The sequence below is a fragment of the Nothoprocta perdicaria genome, unplaced genomic scaffold (assembly GCF_003342845.1).
Source record: "Nothoprocta perdicaria isolate Ctin4 unplaced genomic scaffold, notPer1 scaffold_26, whole genome shotgun sequence".
Classification (NCBI taxonomy): Eukaryota; Metazoa; Chordata; class Aves; order Tinamiformes; family Tinamidae; genus Nothoprocta; species Nothoprocta perdicaria.
Window position 1 is genome coordinate 5,937,302 of NW_020455488.1, and position 15,267 is coordinate 5,952,568.

The 15,267-nt window shown below is 67.0% G+C and overlaps 2 protein-coding genes across 2 annotated transcripts; one reads left to right on the forward strand and one right to left on the reverse strand.

Annotated features, from left to right (window-relative positions):
• The first annotated feature begins 397 nt into the window (after positions 1-397).
• CATSPER2 (cation channel sperm associated 2) lies at positions 398-8,397 on the forward strand. The gene is made up of 12 exons (XM_026040653.1): positions 398-632; positions 1,553-1,678; positions 2,146-2,214; positions 2,654-2,823; positions 3,374-3,529; positions 3,796-3,920; positions 4,601-4,779; positions 5,298-5,397; positions 5,518-5,571; positions 5,850-5,947; positions 6,138-6,299; positions 8,327-8,397. Exons 1-12 carry the CDS (start codon positions 398-400, stop codon positions 8,395-8,397), a joined length of 1,545 nt encoding a protein of 514 aa, XP_025896438.1.
• Positions 8,398-8,711: 314 nt separating this feature from the next.
• On the reverse strand, positions 8,712-14,774 carry CKMT1A (creatine kinase, mitochondrial 1A). The gene is made up of 9 exons (XM_026040597.1): positions 14,568-14,774; positions 10,702-10,900; positions 10,492-10,587; positions 9,984-10,205; positions 9,791-9,876; positions 9,485-9,608; positions 9,241-9,375; positions 9,005-9,130; positions 8,712-8,892 (listed from the first exon to the last, which is right to left on the reverse strand). Exons 1-9 carry the CDS (start codon positions 14,714-14,716, stop codon positions 8,776-8,778), a joined length of 1,254 nt encoding a protein of 417 aa, XP_025896382.1. The 5' UTR covers positions 14,717-14,774; the 3' UTR covers positions 8,712-8,775.
• Positions 14,775-15,267: the final 493 nt, after the last annotated feature.

Sequence of the window (15,267 nt, forward strand, 5' to 3'; positions counted from 1 at the left end):
GGCTCTGCACAGGCCCAGTCAGTACCGCACATGGCGCTGCACAGACCCGGTCGGTACCGCACATGGCTCTGCACAGGCCCGGTCGGTACCGCGCCCGGCGCTGCACAGACCCGGTCGGTACCGCACATGGCTCTGCACAGACCCGGTCGGTACCGCGCCCGGCGCTGCACAGGCCCGGTCGGTACCGCGCCCGGCACTGCACAGACCCGGTTGGTACCGTGCTCGGCTCTGCACAGACCCGGTCGGTACCGCGCCCGGCGCTGCACAGCCCGGCCGCACCGGGACAGGGCGCCCCGCGTTCCCGGCTCCCGCGGCAGCTGTTCCGCTGCTCCCGTGCGCCTCCGTTCCACACTGTGAGGTCAGTCGTGTTCTGCGCCCGGCGCAGTGCGCAGCAGCCATGAACGCGCAGGGCCGGCTCCCGCCGGGCATGGCCAGCACGGACACTGTGCACGCGGCCGCTCCGCCTCCCCTCCCCGTCACGGAGGCTCGCAGGGGCATGGGCTGCTCCCCGGTGAAGCTGCTTCCCCGGGCTGAGGCCATCCGCTCCAAGCTGGTGTGCATGTTCTACCTGATGGATCACCTGCAGGGCCTGAGCCAAGCCATCCCCCGGCACAACATCAAGGACTTCCTCGGTAGGCAGAGCCCGTGTGCCCGGCGGGGGTGTCCCGCATCGCTGCCCCGTGCGTGGCTGCGGCACACGAGAGCCTGGCGGCGTGGGGACGGGGACAGCTCCCGGCAGGGCCAGGGGACAGTTCCCGGCAGCGTGGGCCTGGGGACGGCTCCCGGCAGCACGGGGACGGGCAGAGCCCCGTGACACCCGATGCCCACAACCATCTCCCCATCAAAAGCAAGGGCTTATGGCTATAATGTAAACATTGAGGACCCCTCAGATCTGCCAAGCTCTCACTCTGGCAGAGTTGAAAGGGGCAGATTGAGATCTGTTCTCCTCCCTCCTCTGTTGGGGTAGATACTGCCGCAACCTGGCAAGTCAGCCCACTCTGAACATTTTTCCATCCTCTGCTCAGGTCTTATCTCTAGCAGGGAGATGCATTTGTCCTGCATCCTGTAGCCCAGAAAGCAGGAGCTGGAGTGCGACAGGGTGCAGTTCTTTCCACGTTCAGAATCCTCCCCGTGCCTCTGCGTTTGCTCCTGTGCTGGTGGCTGCAGTGCCGCTGTGCAGCTCTGCAGCTCCGTGCAGTCAGCGGTGCAAGGTCGGGCCCAGGCTGCACACAGGGAGTGAACCAGGAGGCCGGGCACCTGGATGGAGCTTGCAGTGGCGCCGGGAGCGCRGCGGCTGCGCAGGCCTTGGTTAAGGCAGGTCCACAGCTGGTCCTGCCTGTGTGCGGCTCTTTGCGGTAGCTCCACATCCGCGCAGGGCGGTCGGACGCGGCAAAGTCTGTCCTTTCCCTCTCCGGTGATGCAGCGCCCTGTCCCTGGTGCAYGGAGGATGCTGCTTGGGCAGCCCTTGTGCAATGCCATGGTCCCCCAGCACGTGCCCGTCACCCGTGCTGCACACGGCGGGCTGCAGATTCCCCATGGAGTCTCTCCACAGACGCCAGAAAGCAGAGGAAGCTGATGCTCAGTGATCACAACCAGCTGGTCCGTTTCAACATCAAGCCCATCAAGAAGACCCTCGTCACGCCAGAGAAGCACCTGCGTAACCGCATTGAGGTCCGCAGTAGCCGCTGGCCTCCCCTCGCCCTGTGGGCATCCTGGCTCCTGCACAGTATCCACAGCCGCCCCAAGCCTGGCAGCCGTGGCAGTGCTGGTCCATGGGACATAGGTCCCGGGAAAGCTCTGGGTATGGGATGGGTCAAACTGGGTTCCTGCTAGGGAGAGGCTCCATGTACTGGTGGCCTAGGTGGCCTTTGCTTGGTGATGGATGAGCAGGGACTGAAACCCTGAGACCCCTGCCCTCCTGGAATGCTGTTCTCTGGTGAGTGGCTGCTTTCCATGGGGACCTCTCTGCAACTTCTCCAGTGCTTGGAGTCACCAGCAGAGCTCTGCTGCCAGGGCACCAAGGCCAAGCCGAGCTGCCCTGTGGAGCAGCCTGTCCCACAGCACACCTCACATTTGTGATTGCTCCTGGCCCTGGAGTTCAACAGACATATCATGCCCCCGGTTTTCCTCAATGGCAAACCTCAGGCATACTCTTCAGAAGCTTCATCATCTTCCTGATCTTCCTGAACACGCTGGTGCTGATGATCAAAAGTGGTGAGCAGGAGCAGCCTCGGCTCGCCGCGCTAGCAGCAGGCCAGCGTCCCCTCGCTGCGCCCTGTGCGYGGGGTTGCCGCGGCCCGGGACGTGCCGTGGCTGTGGGCTTAGGGCRCCTGCCGAGCGACACCGAGCAAGACGTGCCCGCAGGAGCCAGCAGCAGCGGCCGAGTTGGCGTCCGGGGTTAATCTCAGCCCCCTTCCCCGCCTGCAGCCAGGCGGAGCAGCAGCCTCCTGTGCCACCGGGACCCTTCCCACCCGCAGAGGTGGGCTCGGAGCGGGCTGTCCCACCAGCCTCTGCCAGCCTTTGAGCTTCCCTCCCGCCACGGCCGCACTGGGTGGTTCCCGTCTCCCTCCCAACCTTTGTGTCCTTGGCAGCAGCCTCCCTCCTGTAACCTGTCTCCTCTAGCAATGTCACAACTGTCCCCTCTGGTCCCCAGAGCTCATGAAGGTGGCCAACGTGAGTCGCAACATCACCACATCCCTGGAGGTAGCAGTCTGGGTCATTTCTATCATTTTCATCATTGACATCATGCTGAAYTGGCTGGTGAACTTCAGGGGCTATTGGAAGAATGGCTGGAACATCTTTGACTGCACCCTCACCTTTGTGGTAAAAAGCCCCGGGCCAGCCCCAAGCAGCACCCTGAGCACGCGGAGGCGGCACCAGGGCACGGTGTGGGGCTGTGAGGGGCAGAGGGTCCTGCGCTGCCCTGCAGACCCCTCGGGTGGGCTCTGGCTGCCTCTGCAGCGCGGGGCCTGGCGCTCGGGCTGCTCAGACTTGTGCCCCGCTCTCCTGCTCGGCCCAGCTTGGGGCCGCCCTGCATCTCCTCAGCTGCCTGAGCCCTCCGCACACCTCCAGGGTCTCCCACTTGCAAGGGCTCCCCTTCCACTGGTGAAAAACATTGGAGGCTGGAAAATGGGGCTACCACAGGCCAAAGCTAGACAGCATTTGTGGAGCCCATGTCTGTTTTGGGGTTCGACACATAGGTTTGGATAATTGGTGCAAACCCTTCTTTCTCGGCCCCGGGGCCAGGGGCTTTCTCCACAGGCCGGTTGCGCCGGCACCGCTGCAGTGCGGAGGGGCGGCTGGGCGGGGGGCGGTGGTGGGGGGGCCGCCCTGGTCTCCCGGTGCGAGCCCTGCGCCCGCACCCTGCCTGCAGTCGCTCATCCCCGAGTTCTTGTACCTGTTCAACATCGCGGAGCAGTCTGTSTCCAAGAGAGTCCGGCGCGTCTTCCGCATCCTCCGCTCCTTGAAGATCTTCTGCCGCTTCCAGCAGGTCCGGCTGATCATCCGGGCCATAGTGAAGGCCCTGAAGGTGGGCTGGGATGCAGCGGCAGTGGGAAAACCACTGCAGTACCACATATCTGCTGCGTGTCTCCCCTGCATCACTCCCCTTTCCCAGTGGGGCATCTGCCGTGCCTGTCCCCCAGCACACAGCAGCAGCTGCCCTCCCCCGCCGCCACCCGCTCCCTACCCCAGCGCTCCCAGTGCTCCGGGATGGCTCCGAGCACCTTGGAGCAGCCGCTGTGCCCTGGGCAGCTGCTCCTGAGCTCCTGTCCCAACAGCCGCCTCTCCTGCCAGGCCATGACCTACATCCTCCTGTTCCTGCTTGTTTTCTTCTACGTGTTTGCTGTCTCTGGTGTCTTCTTCTTTGAGAACTACACCCACTCCAACTACGCAGATGAAAAGTACAAGGACTATTTCAGGTAAGATGCTGCTGTCACAAGGGCTCGGAGCCCAGTTTCTGCCCTGCAACATCTGCTCTGTCTGTTGCCCTGGGCTCCTCCAACTCAGGAGGGCTTCTGTGCAGGACGCAGGAGCTTTTCTCCAGGAGCTTCTCTCCTGGTGCACCAGGATGTGCAGTATTGATCCCAGGCACTGGCACCATCCCGGTGCAGGCACAACCTGTGCTCCGTCAGCGTGTAGGGAGGCAGAGCTGCAGCTCAGGCTGCCTTGGGYGCCGCTTTGGGCTGCCGGGTGCATGGGGAGGGCAGTGTGATGCTGCGGAGGCAAGACGTGGGCCGAGATGGGCCCTGCCACAGGGGCTCTGCCCTGTGCCACGTGGGCAGTGCAGCCCCTGGGACATCTCTGCTGGAGCCCTCCCTGGCCAGCACCCCCGGTAGCAGTAACACGTGCACCCCCAAAGCGCCCCGGAGGGTGGCACGCAGGGCGCGCTGCAGGTGGAGCCGGCGGCAGCCGGGCACTAGGGGCTCTAGGGGTGCCTGGGGCTCTAGGGGCTCTAGGGGTTCTAGGAGCTCTAGGGGTGCCTGGGGCTCTAGGGGCTCTTGGGGCTCTAGAGGCTCTTGGCTTCACGTGGCCCCAGCACACACGGCTGGGAGAGGAGAGCGCGGACACCGTGCAGGACAGAGCTGCTCTCTGTCGGCAGCTCCTTTTCCAATGCCGTGGTGACTGTCTTCATTCTCTTCACCCTGGATCACTGGTACGACCTGCTTCAGGACACCTGGAAGATTCCCAATATGAACAAATTTATCAGCGGGATGTACATCATCCTCTGGCTGCTGATCGGGTCCTTCCTCTTCAAGAACATCATTGTGGCCGTGATGGGTGAGCACAGGGCCAGGCCCAGCTGTCCACCTTCCTCTGCAAGGCCCCAGACAGCTCACACGGTGCTTTTGTGTCCCCTTCCTGCTCCTTTTGTGTCCCGTTCCTGCTCCACTGCGAGGGCAGCGCTTGGCTTTGAACGGGGAGGTGGGTGCTGCCCTTTCCCTCTGCGAGCACTGCTGCTTGCAGTGGGACCGGTGCCCAGCAGGAGGCAAGCGAGGCCGGGCACCACGGCTGACTCTCATGGTCACCCTCACGTGGGCCCTGTTGCAGATGGAGAGCCTGGAGACCAGTGCCCAGCCTTGGATTCTCACTTGGTGCACACCGGGCAACCTCCCCACCCTCCCAAGCTCTCCAGGGTGTACAGCAGCAAGATATAGTGGCAATGGGTGCAGCACACAGCCCTTCCTAAGCAGCCCCTTCCCTAGGCAGAGCAGCCCGGGGAAAGCCCACAAATCCACATCCTCTTCCCTCCATGTTTCCAAGACCCTCTTCCCAGCACTCACAACTTTACTTCCCAGTGAGTAACTTCCAAACCATCCGAAGTGACCTGATGGAAGAAGCACAGCAGATAGAAACCCAGAAGGAAGTGGATTTATTCAGAATACAAATTAGAGAAAGGTAGAGATGAGAACATYCGATCCTATCACTTGCCAAAGAAAACACGTCCTGCAGCATGTGGGYTCTGTGGTGCAAGGAATATCCTTCCCTAGTGATGCTGTCCTTGCTCTTCCCCTGCAGGAGACACAGCCAGTCCTCGACAGGCATCAAGAGCTGCCAGAGCGGCTCTGGCAGGTGAGCATGGACATGCCAGGCCTGGGCAGGAGCAGCCGTAGCCCGCGGCCCTGTGCTCRCCCCCAGGGCTTGCGCCACGATGTGGTTGCCCCCGGGAACAGGGGCCCTGTGTAAGCCATGTCTGATAAGTCTTGGCTTCTTCCCCACTCCAGAAGCAAAAGAGACTTGATGGTTTAGATTTGTCATAGCTCTCAGCCAAATACAGAAGCAGCTGGTGGGGGAACAGGGCGAGGGGTCAGCCAGGCCGGGGCTCAYCTGTAGCCTCCTCCTTGCATCAGGGTATTCGACCAAGAGCTCGACCACGGCAGCAAAGCCCTCTCACTCTCCAAGAAGAGCTCTGAATTCAAGCTGCCCAGAGACCAATCCACAAAGGACTGTGAGTTGTGCTGCCCTGCACGCTGGGCCAGGCAGGAGGCCTCGGGGAGAGCAGAGCGCCCGCGTTCCTCRCAGCAGGAGGGGTGTGCGCCCCTTGCCAGGCTGGGAGAGGCAGGACAGATCAGGGGCTGCTTGGGGACACGAGGGGGAAGCTTCTGACAGCCCTGATTCTGAGGCCTTGCCCCTGGCAGCGGACTGGGAGACATATATACAGAAGAACCTGAAGAGACTCATTGATGAAAATGAGGATGTGCAGGTGCTGTGGCCCCGCGATTCCCTCTTCCGCTATTTGGAGCTGCTGGAGGAGCTGCAGTATAACCTGGAGGACCGCAAGAGGCTGCAGAATCACGCAAGTCAGTGTGCCCAGCCCCGCATCCCCCATCCGCGCCATGGCTGCGCCCGCGGCGCTGCGGCTCCCCGCGCGTGGCCCYGTCCTGCCCGCTGTCCGTGCGGCAGGGCAGCCTGGCCCACGGCTCTGCCCTGCCCCGCAGTGCTGATGCTGAGCAAGCTGCAAGATGTGTGAGGAGGTCATGGGCACCGCGCACAACAAGACCGGGGACCCAAACACGCTGCCTCCCGTGCCTCTGCTGCGCCGCTGAGTGGGACCCGCGCGGCACCAGGACCCGTGCGGCACCGCGACCCCGCGCGGCATCGGGACCCCGCAGCACCGGGACCCCGCGGCACCGGGACCCCCCGCAGCACCGGGACCCCGCGGCACCGGGACGCTGCAGTCCCGGCACCCCCGCGCTCACCGGCAGGGGGCGCGCGGCGCCCTCCGCGGCCCCGCGCCCCCGGGCCGGCTCCCCCGCCCCGCGCAGCCCGGGCCGCGGCTGGACGCGAGGCCGGCGGGTGCGGGGTGCGGCGGGGCCGGGCGCGCTGCGGGGGGGGCCTGGCCTTGGGGACCCCGCGGGAGGTTCTTGCCCTGCAGCCCGCAGCTGACCCGCTGCGCGCTCTGAGCCCTGGCGGTTTCAGCTCTCGCATCAGTGCGCAGGGCACCACGCGGGTGGCTTCACAGTGTCAAAAATGCATCGTCTGGGCACAGGGCGGGCGGTCGGGCTGGCCTTTGGTTACTGCCCGGGCTGGGGCTGCTGCGTCTGGCCTGGTGCGGTGCCGGGTGGTGCAAACGCTGCAAGCAGGACGGTGCGGGGCTGGGAGGGCAGGAAATGACCGCTGCACAGTGCCCACAGGGAGCAACGTGTGGGGCACCGGGACTGTGCCTCTGCCGGGGCAGGTCGGAGCCCACTCTGCAGGGGCACGGGACAGGCCAGGGCTGGGGGCTCTGCAGCTCCCACGGCGCAACAGGGCCCCTGGGGCCACCTGTGCCCCTCCCTGGGGCTCCAGCACCCCCGGGTGCCCTGCACATCCCGCGCCACGGGAAAGCGTGAGAGGAGCCGGGCTGAGCCCCGCGCAGCTGGAGGCGACGTCAGGCAGGCGCCGGGTCTGCCGTGGACCCTGCGTCCCGCTCTGCTGCACCAGCCCAAGCCCCCTCGTCGCCACCCGCTCCTCGTGGTGGCTGTGGGGGCTCCTGCAGGGAGGCACAGCCATGGGCCTCTGCCCAGGCCACCGAGGCCACCGCACCGAGCGACTTGGCACCAGGGACCCGTTCCTGTGCCCTCCTGTCCCTCGTGTGCCCTGAGCCTCCCCGTGCTGTCCCACACTGCACTCACGCACATCGTGCCCTGCTGCCCCATGTCCCCTGTGCCATCCCCCATCATTGGCCCCTTGTCCCTGTGTCCCCTGTGCCCCACGTACCCTGTGCCATCCCCCATCATTAGCCCCATGTCCCTGCGCCCTGTGTCCCTGGCTGTGTCTCCTGGCAGGTGCCACTGGGTGCAGGTGGCTCAGGCCAGCTGCCACCTGCCCTATGGCCCCCGTGCCCAGCTGTGCCCACCTGTGGGTCACCTTCCCGGCCACCTGGAGCACAGCCAGCTGGCTGCCGCAGAGCCCGCGCCGCTGCAGCGCTGCCTGGGGCTGCCACAGGGAGCCGGCCCTGTGCCCGTCTCAACTGCGGGCCCTGCCAGCAAGACAGGCAGCTCGGGCGGCTGCCGGGCGCTGCGTGGCGCTGCTATGGGGGGCTGCCGTGGGCATTCGCTGGGTTGGGCTGGGGGACCGCRGGGAGGATGTGCTGGGCAGTGGGGGTTATGGAGCCGTGCCCCAGTGCCATGCACTGCCTGCCCCGCTCTCTGTGGGGCACAGACCATGTGGCAAGGGGCAGCTCTGGACGCCGCCGCTGCCAGAGGCTCCCGCTGCGCTCAGCGGAGGCCTGGGGATGAGCATAGGCTTTAGCAGCGCTGCTCGCAGTCACGCGTGTGTGCGCACACACATGCCTGTGAGTGTGTGCACATGCCTGTCCGCGTGTGTGCTCGTGTGTGTCCCGCAGGCAGCAGCGGGGCCAGSCTGGCCCGTCCTGCCCTGGTGCTGCTCCCCTGCGCATGCCGCAACGCACGCTGAGCGCCTTGGCAATAAACTGCTCTGCTCCCGCAGCTGCCGCAGCCTTCAGCCAGCCCCATGGCTCCCGGCACCCACAACGAGCTGCCACTGCCCCACGCAGCCCCCGCTGTGCCCAGCCGGGACAGCAGCTCTGCGGAGCTCCCGGCATTTTCGGAGGCACCCTACACCCCGCGGGCGCCCATCCGCAGCAGGAGAAGGATGTGGCGGGAGGGTGCCAAGAGCCCGGACATGGAGCAGACAGAGCCTTGGCTGGAGCTGCCTGGATTTATAGGGCTGGCACAGGGCGTCGCGGGCTACGGGGCATCGACATGCTGGGCACGGCGCTCGCGAAAGCTGCGGGGAGGAGCTGGGCTGCGGCCGGCGCTGTGCGGCGCTGGCTCAGTGCCGGAACTGYGGCACTGGGGAGGGGATGCGGATGTCCTGCCCCTTCTCCAGCCGCCGCTCGCAGTCGATCAGGTAGTTCACACCGTCTATCACCAGCTGCACCAGCTCCACCTGTACCAGGAGCACATGGGTCCCCACTCGGTGCCTGTCCAGCCCTGTGCCACGGGCTCGTGCTGCCACGTAGCGCCCAGGGCCCCGTGGCCCCCGCTCCCCCAGCACCCACCTCGGACTTGCCCAGCCGGTCCAGGTTGGAGATGTCAAAGACGCTGCCKGTAGCTGCTGTGTCCACCCCGCCGGTCCCACGCTTCTGCAGTCGGAGGTTCTCCAGGATCTTGGGGAAGCGGCTGTCCTGTGGCCAGAGAGGGAAGGTGTCAGTGCCTGGAGGAGCCACCAGCGAGGGAAGCGGGCCCCAGGGCTGCAGGGCTGGATCCCGGCCCCAGCTCCTCCTGCAGTCGCTACCTTGCTCAGAAGCGGCAGCTTGATGTGGACGCCGGCCCGCAGCCCCGTGCCCAGGTTGGAGGGGCAGGTCAGGATGTAGCCCAGTCGCTCGTTCCACATGAACTCCCAGCCACGCTCCTGGATCAGCCGCTCCACCTGGGCCAGGACAAGTGTGACAGCTCAGCCCAAGGCGCATGGGCAGGACTGGCACAGCGAGGGCCCCATCCGAGCGTCCTTGTGTGCGGCCRGGGCTGGCAGCGCTCACCTCCTTCAGGCCACGGCAGAACCGCTCGAACACGCGCTTCATGTTGCCGCCCTTCTCCATGGAGATGATGCGTGTGTGGTCCTCCTCGTTGATCCACACCAGGAAGGTCTTCTCGTTGTTGTGCCTGGGGACAGGCCGGTGCTCAGCCAGTGGTGTCCCCAGGCCGACCGTGGGCTGTCAGCGCCGCGGTCAGAACGCGGCCCAGGCCCCTGCCCTCCACTCCTGCCCCACAGCCGGGACTGCCCGCGTGCAGGCGGAGTGGGAGGGAGCACAGGGGCATCCGGAGCAGGATGTGGCTCCGCTCACCAGATGCCACGGGCGTCGGGCCAGTCACGGGCCATTCCTGCTGCCGTCAGCAGCGGGGACACGGGCTTGTCGAAGAGGAAGTGGTCCTAGGGGAGGCGGCGGGTGAGCCCGGCCCCGTGCCCACCACTGCTTGCCGCTGCAGTGCAGCGCGGCGCCAGGGCCCGCTGCTCCTTGCAGCACCATGTGGACTCACGTCAATGAGCTGCTGTTGCTCCTTCTCGGTCATCTCGCCCAGACGGTAGTAGCGCCCGGTCAGGTCGCCCCGCAGGCCATTCAGCGCCTCCACCGCCACCTTCTCCACCTCACGCCTCTCGGCCCGCGTGCAGGCGGGCGGCAGGCTCAGCCCGCGGATGCTGCGCCCCGTCCGCACACGCGACGACAGCACATAGCGCTCGTCGAACTGCCCGAACTTGATCTGCAGCAGCAGCAGCAGCTGCCAGGGCGCCAGCACCGCCGGCACGGGCCCCAGCCTGCTTCCCCTCAACAGCCCCCCACCGCCCCCACTGCTCCCCATTGCCCCCCATCCTGCCCTCACCCTGAATCACCCCCATCATTACTCCCACTGCCCCTCATTGCCCCCATTGTCCCCCATTGCTACCATTGCCCAAGACAGCCCCTTGCTCCATCATCTCCCCATCCTCCCCGTCACCCCTGGTCCTGCTGTTCCTGCTGCAGCCCGCGGCAGGGCTCAGCTCGCACACCTTGCTGGCGTCCAGGTCTGTGGTGTGCTTCATGGTGCGCGGGTCGTAGCCGTTGTGCCGCTCCTGGATCACCGGGTCGAACAGTTCGGAGAACACCTGCAGGCAGAGGCATCATGCGGTGCGGGATGGGGACCGGGATGCGGGGCTGCGCGCGGCCTTGCTCGACGCGGGCAGCCGCCGAGCAGAGCTGCAGGGCAAGCCAGTGCTCACCTCGTAGGTTTCCTCATCGCCTGCTACCATGCCCACAGTCTTGATGAAGGGGTGGCCGGGGTTGTCCACGCCGGTCTGGATGCACTGGTCCAGCGTCCAGCCGTTGGGGGTGGCCTTGTCGCAGAGCCGGGCGTAGATGGCAGGTGTCAGGTTGCTGGCCATGCAGTTGTTGTGCTTCCGCAGGTCGGGGTACTCAGCGCTGCGGAGGGAACAGTGGCAAGGCCCGGGGACGCGCCACAGAGCCGCGCACAGCAACGCGCGTCACCCATGGCGGCTGTGCTCGCGACTCGGCCGGCGTCCCCAGCGACACGCCTGTGTGCACAGCGATACGGGTGGCATGCGGAGCGATACGGCGAACGGCAGCGAGGGCAGACAGCGTCCCAGGATGAAGGCTGTCATTGCCACAAGGACACAGGGCCGCAGGACACTGGGCTCCTGGTGCGCCGGCCACTGCCTGGCCAGCCGACACTCTGGAGGGTCCTGCTGCCTCCTCCCCTTGAGCTTCCCAGAGCCCCCAGGGAGGCTGCTGCTCTCTCGGCCCCTCTGCCCTCTGCCGTGTGCCCGGAGCAGGACCCACGCGCAACCCGCTGGCCCCGGCGCTTCCTCCTGTGCTCCAGCGCCTCGTGGGGCAGGGGCTCTGCTGATCCTCATCTGCGGCTGGCGAGACCCCAGCACCAGGGCAGGCTCTTGCACCGGGGGACGCTTGTCGCTAATCCGCTTGGCGGGGGGCTGTCTCCTGACCTCATTGCCGCTTTAGCCGGCTTTGTGCCTGCTCCATGCGGGGGATCGGCAGGATGGACCGGCAAAGCCCTTGGCAAGCAAGTCCTGCCACGGGGGCGGGGGAAGGTGCCTGCCCGCCCCTGCATGAGGCCAGATCCCACCGGCCGGGCACCCCGGGACTGGCCAGGCCCCGGGCTGCTGTGCAGCTGCCGTCCCACTGCCTCCTCCGGGAACGTCCCGTGCTGTCCAGCTGCCACCTCTGTCCAGTGCCCACAGGCTGGGAATGTGCCCGGCCTTCAGCCCACGGGGTCAGCACTTGCTGCTCCGCAGGGAGCGGGATGCAAGATCCGTGCAAGGACTGTGTTGGCGGCTTGGCCTGGCCGAGCRTTGCAGACTGGCAGGGAATGGGGAAGGGGACAGAGTGAGCCCCACGGCAACGCCCCACGCACCCCATGGAGACGCACTCAGGCGCAAACGCCGCTGTGCGGAGCGGGGCGCTGGGACGTGTTGGAGTCCCTGCCGTTCCYGGCGCTGCAGCTCCCGGGGCACTGCCAGCAGGCGCAGGCGCTGCCTGTTGGCGCCCTGATGCACCATGAGGTGTCCAGTGCCCATCTAGGCTGGGAAGTGCTTGGAGCCTCCCCAGGACCGCGAGTCGCAGCCCTGGCTCCGAGCTGCAGCCTGGCCTGGCGCATGGACGTCCCTCCCACAGCTCCGCCCTGGACGGTGGCCAGCAATTCTGGGGAATTTCTTTTCCGCCTCCAGGGCAGGCTGGACGGGGCCAAGGCAGCAGAGGTGCTGACACCCAGGGCTGTGCTTGGAGGGGAGCATGGATGTGACATGGGGGCCCTGGCTTTGGGATTCTCCTGCCCAGAGCAGGGAGATGCCCCTGTGGCAGCCTTGGCCCTTGGTTTGGGTCCCAAAGCTGGCCATAAATTCATGAGGTTTAGTACCAGCCCCCTGAGCTGGTACGGGGCTGAGCAGCGACTCTCATGCAGCATCGGGGGCCGTGTGGCGCGGTGCTGCCAGCCTCGCTGCAGTCACCCTGGCCGCTGCCGCTGCTCGGCCGTGGCTCTGCACACGTGCTTAGCAGCGGGGACAGGCCCAAGGACTCGGTGCAGCCACCCCCGCGTGGGGTCGGGCGTCCTGTGCCTCCAGCGGGTGCCTCTGCCTCGTCCTTGGGGAGGCCAGGGAACACTGACCTGTGCCTTCCCTCCCGACCCAAGTTTGCACCTGGCTCTGCGCTCCACAGCTCAGCACCAACCGCACCACGTGCCTGGGAGCAGCTGCACCCTGTCCCTCTGCCCTCTGGCCTCCGCTGCACCTGGTCCTGATGGCACCAGGATGGGGGAGATGTTCACAGACCCACCCAAGGGCAGAGGTTGGCAGGGACCTCAGGACCTCAGGCATCACCTTGTCCAGCCCTTTCTCTTGACACCCTCTCTTAAGATCCCTCTCAGGCTAAACAGGTCCCGCTCTCCCGGCCTCTCCTCCTAGGACAGATGCTCCAATCCTCTCATTATTTTCATAGCCTGTCCATACCCTGGACTCTCTCCAATAGCTCCATTGGAGAAGGACTCTGGATGTGTCCTCACCAGGGTTGAGCAAAGAGGGAGGATCCCTTGAGCTGCTGGCAGCGCTCTTCCCAGTGCCCCTGAGAGCACCGGCCTCCTTGGCCACGGGGGCTTGGGGCTGGTTCGGGGGTCTCTGCAGCTCGGCCTCCGCCTCTCTGGGTGCTGCGCCCATAGCACGATGGCTGCCATGGGGGAGGATGCCTGGCCCCACAGCCCAGTCCTGTCCCCAAGGGCAGCTCCTGGCAAGGCGACTTGCAGGGAGTGACGCCAAAGCCTCGCGTTCAAGCCTGAACCTTGGCACCGCGCTGCAGCCGGCAGTGCTTATCTGGCTTAAGGGATCAGGTGCCGGGTGTGCAAACACAACCCGTGGCTGCTTCAGGCGGCCTGGTCACAGCCCCACCAGCACCGCGGGCTGCAGCCATGGCCCTGTCTGCACCTGCACCTGCCCAGGCTGCCAACACCAGCCACGCACCCCATCCCGCCAYGTGTGCTGTCCTGCCACACGTCCAGGCTCCCGCATGCCCTCCTGCCATGTGCCCCGTCCTCTCGCACAGCGCAGGGCTCATCCGCAGGCCGACTTCACCAGGCCTGCGTGGTGCCAGCCCAGCACCTGCACCTGCACCTGCACCTGCACTGCACAGGGTGCCGAGCTGCCCCGGGCCATGCAAAGGGCCCCGTGTGCTCAGGGCTGGGCGCAGCGCTGCCTGGGGGACACAGGCGCCCCCCGCGCTGCACGCTGAGCGCTCTGCTCCCCGGGGGCCCAGGGCACCCCTGCTCCCCCCCCCTTTAGATCTGTGCCTGAGCAGAGCCAGCGTGGAGCTGCCAGGGAGCCTTTTCTTCCAAGCTCATGAGAAATGCCCATGTCCAAGGCGGAGGCTGGCACAGCCAGATGGGATCCAGCCAGGAGCTTTCACCAGTCCTGGGGCTGCAGGAAGGGTCCTGCTGGACACGGGCTCTCACAGAGGGAGCCCCTGGGGGCTCTTCCAGGAGCGGGGGGTGCAGCCGTTTGTGCTGCCCGGTTCCGCCGGGAACGGGATGCTGGCGGCTCCCGCACGGCGGGCTGGGACCGGCACGGACGATGGAGCAGCCCCCGTGCCTCTCCCGAGCAGCCCCCGCCCCGCCGGGCCCGCGCCGCTCCCGGGCTTCCCTCTCCGCCCAGAACCGCGAGGCCCGGCCCGGCCCGACCCGGGGACACAGAGCGCTGCGGTTCGGGGCCACCGCGGAGCCCATCGCTCCCGCGACACCCCGAGCCGGACGAGCCGCACCGGCGCGGGACGCTCGGGCTCCGCTCGCGGGAGCCCGGCCGGTATCGCGGCGGTGCGGGCTCAGCGCCCGGCTCGGAACCCGCCTCAGAGAGGGCTCGGTACGGGCTCGGTGCCGACTCGGTACGGGCTCGGTGCCGACTCGGTACGGGCTCGGTACTAGCTCGGTACGAGCTCGTTGCACGCTCGGTACTGGCTCGATATGGGCTCGGTGCCGGCTCGGTGCTGTCCCGGTACGGGCTAAGTGCGGACTTGGTGCCCGTTGAACCGTCCCGGAGCCGCGAGGGCCGAGTCCCCCCGCCGCCGCCGGTACCTGGGCGGGTAGCGCCGCCGTTGCCGTTCGCCGGCGCTGACCGAGTCCCGGACGATGAGGAAGCCGGCGGCGAGCGAGCCGGCGCCCACCATGGCCAGAAGCCCGGCGGAGCGGCGGCCCGGGAGGGCGCGGGCGAAGGCGCCGGCCATGGCGGAGCGGAGCGGGGAGCGGCGCGTTGGGAATGGGGACGGCGGCGGTGGGGGGAGGGGAGCGCCGGGCGGGGGGGAGGGGGACGCCACCTGCCAGCCCCGCCCCTCCCCCTTCCCGGCTCCGGTACCGGCACCGGGGCTGCGGGGCCGCCTTCAGCACCGCGCCCTGGACAGCGCCGGCGCGGGCGGCCGCGCGCGGGGCTCCGAGTCCCGCACCGGGCTCCGCGCTGCACCGGGCACTGCACTGCACTGTGCTGCATTGCTCTGCGCCGCCCTGCACCGTGCTGCACCGCACTGCATTGGGGCCGAAGCACCACACTGTGGCGTGTTGCACCACATTGCACCGCGCTGCACCGCGCTGCACTGTGCTGCACCGCATTGCACAGCACTGCTCCGCGCTGCAAAGCGCTGCATCGCAATGCGCAGCACTGCCCCGCGCTGCACCGCACTGCCCCGCGCTGCAAAGCGCTGCATCGCAATGCGCAGCACTGCCCCGCCGGGAGCCGCGCTGGGCTGGGCTGGGCCGGGCCGGGCCGGGCGGGTGCGGCGGG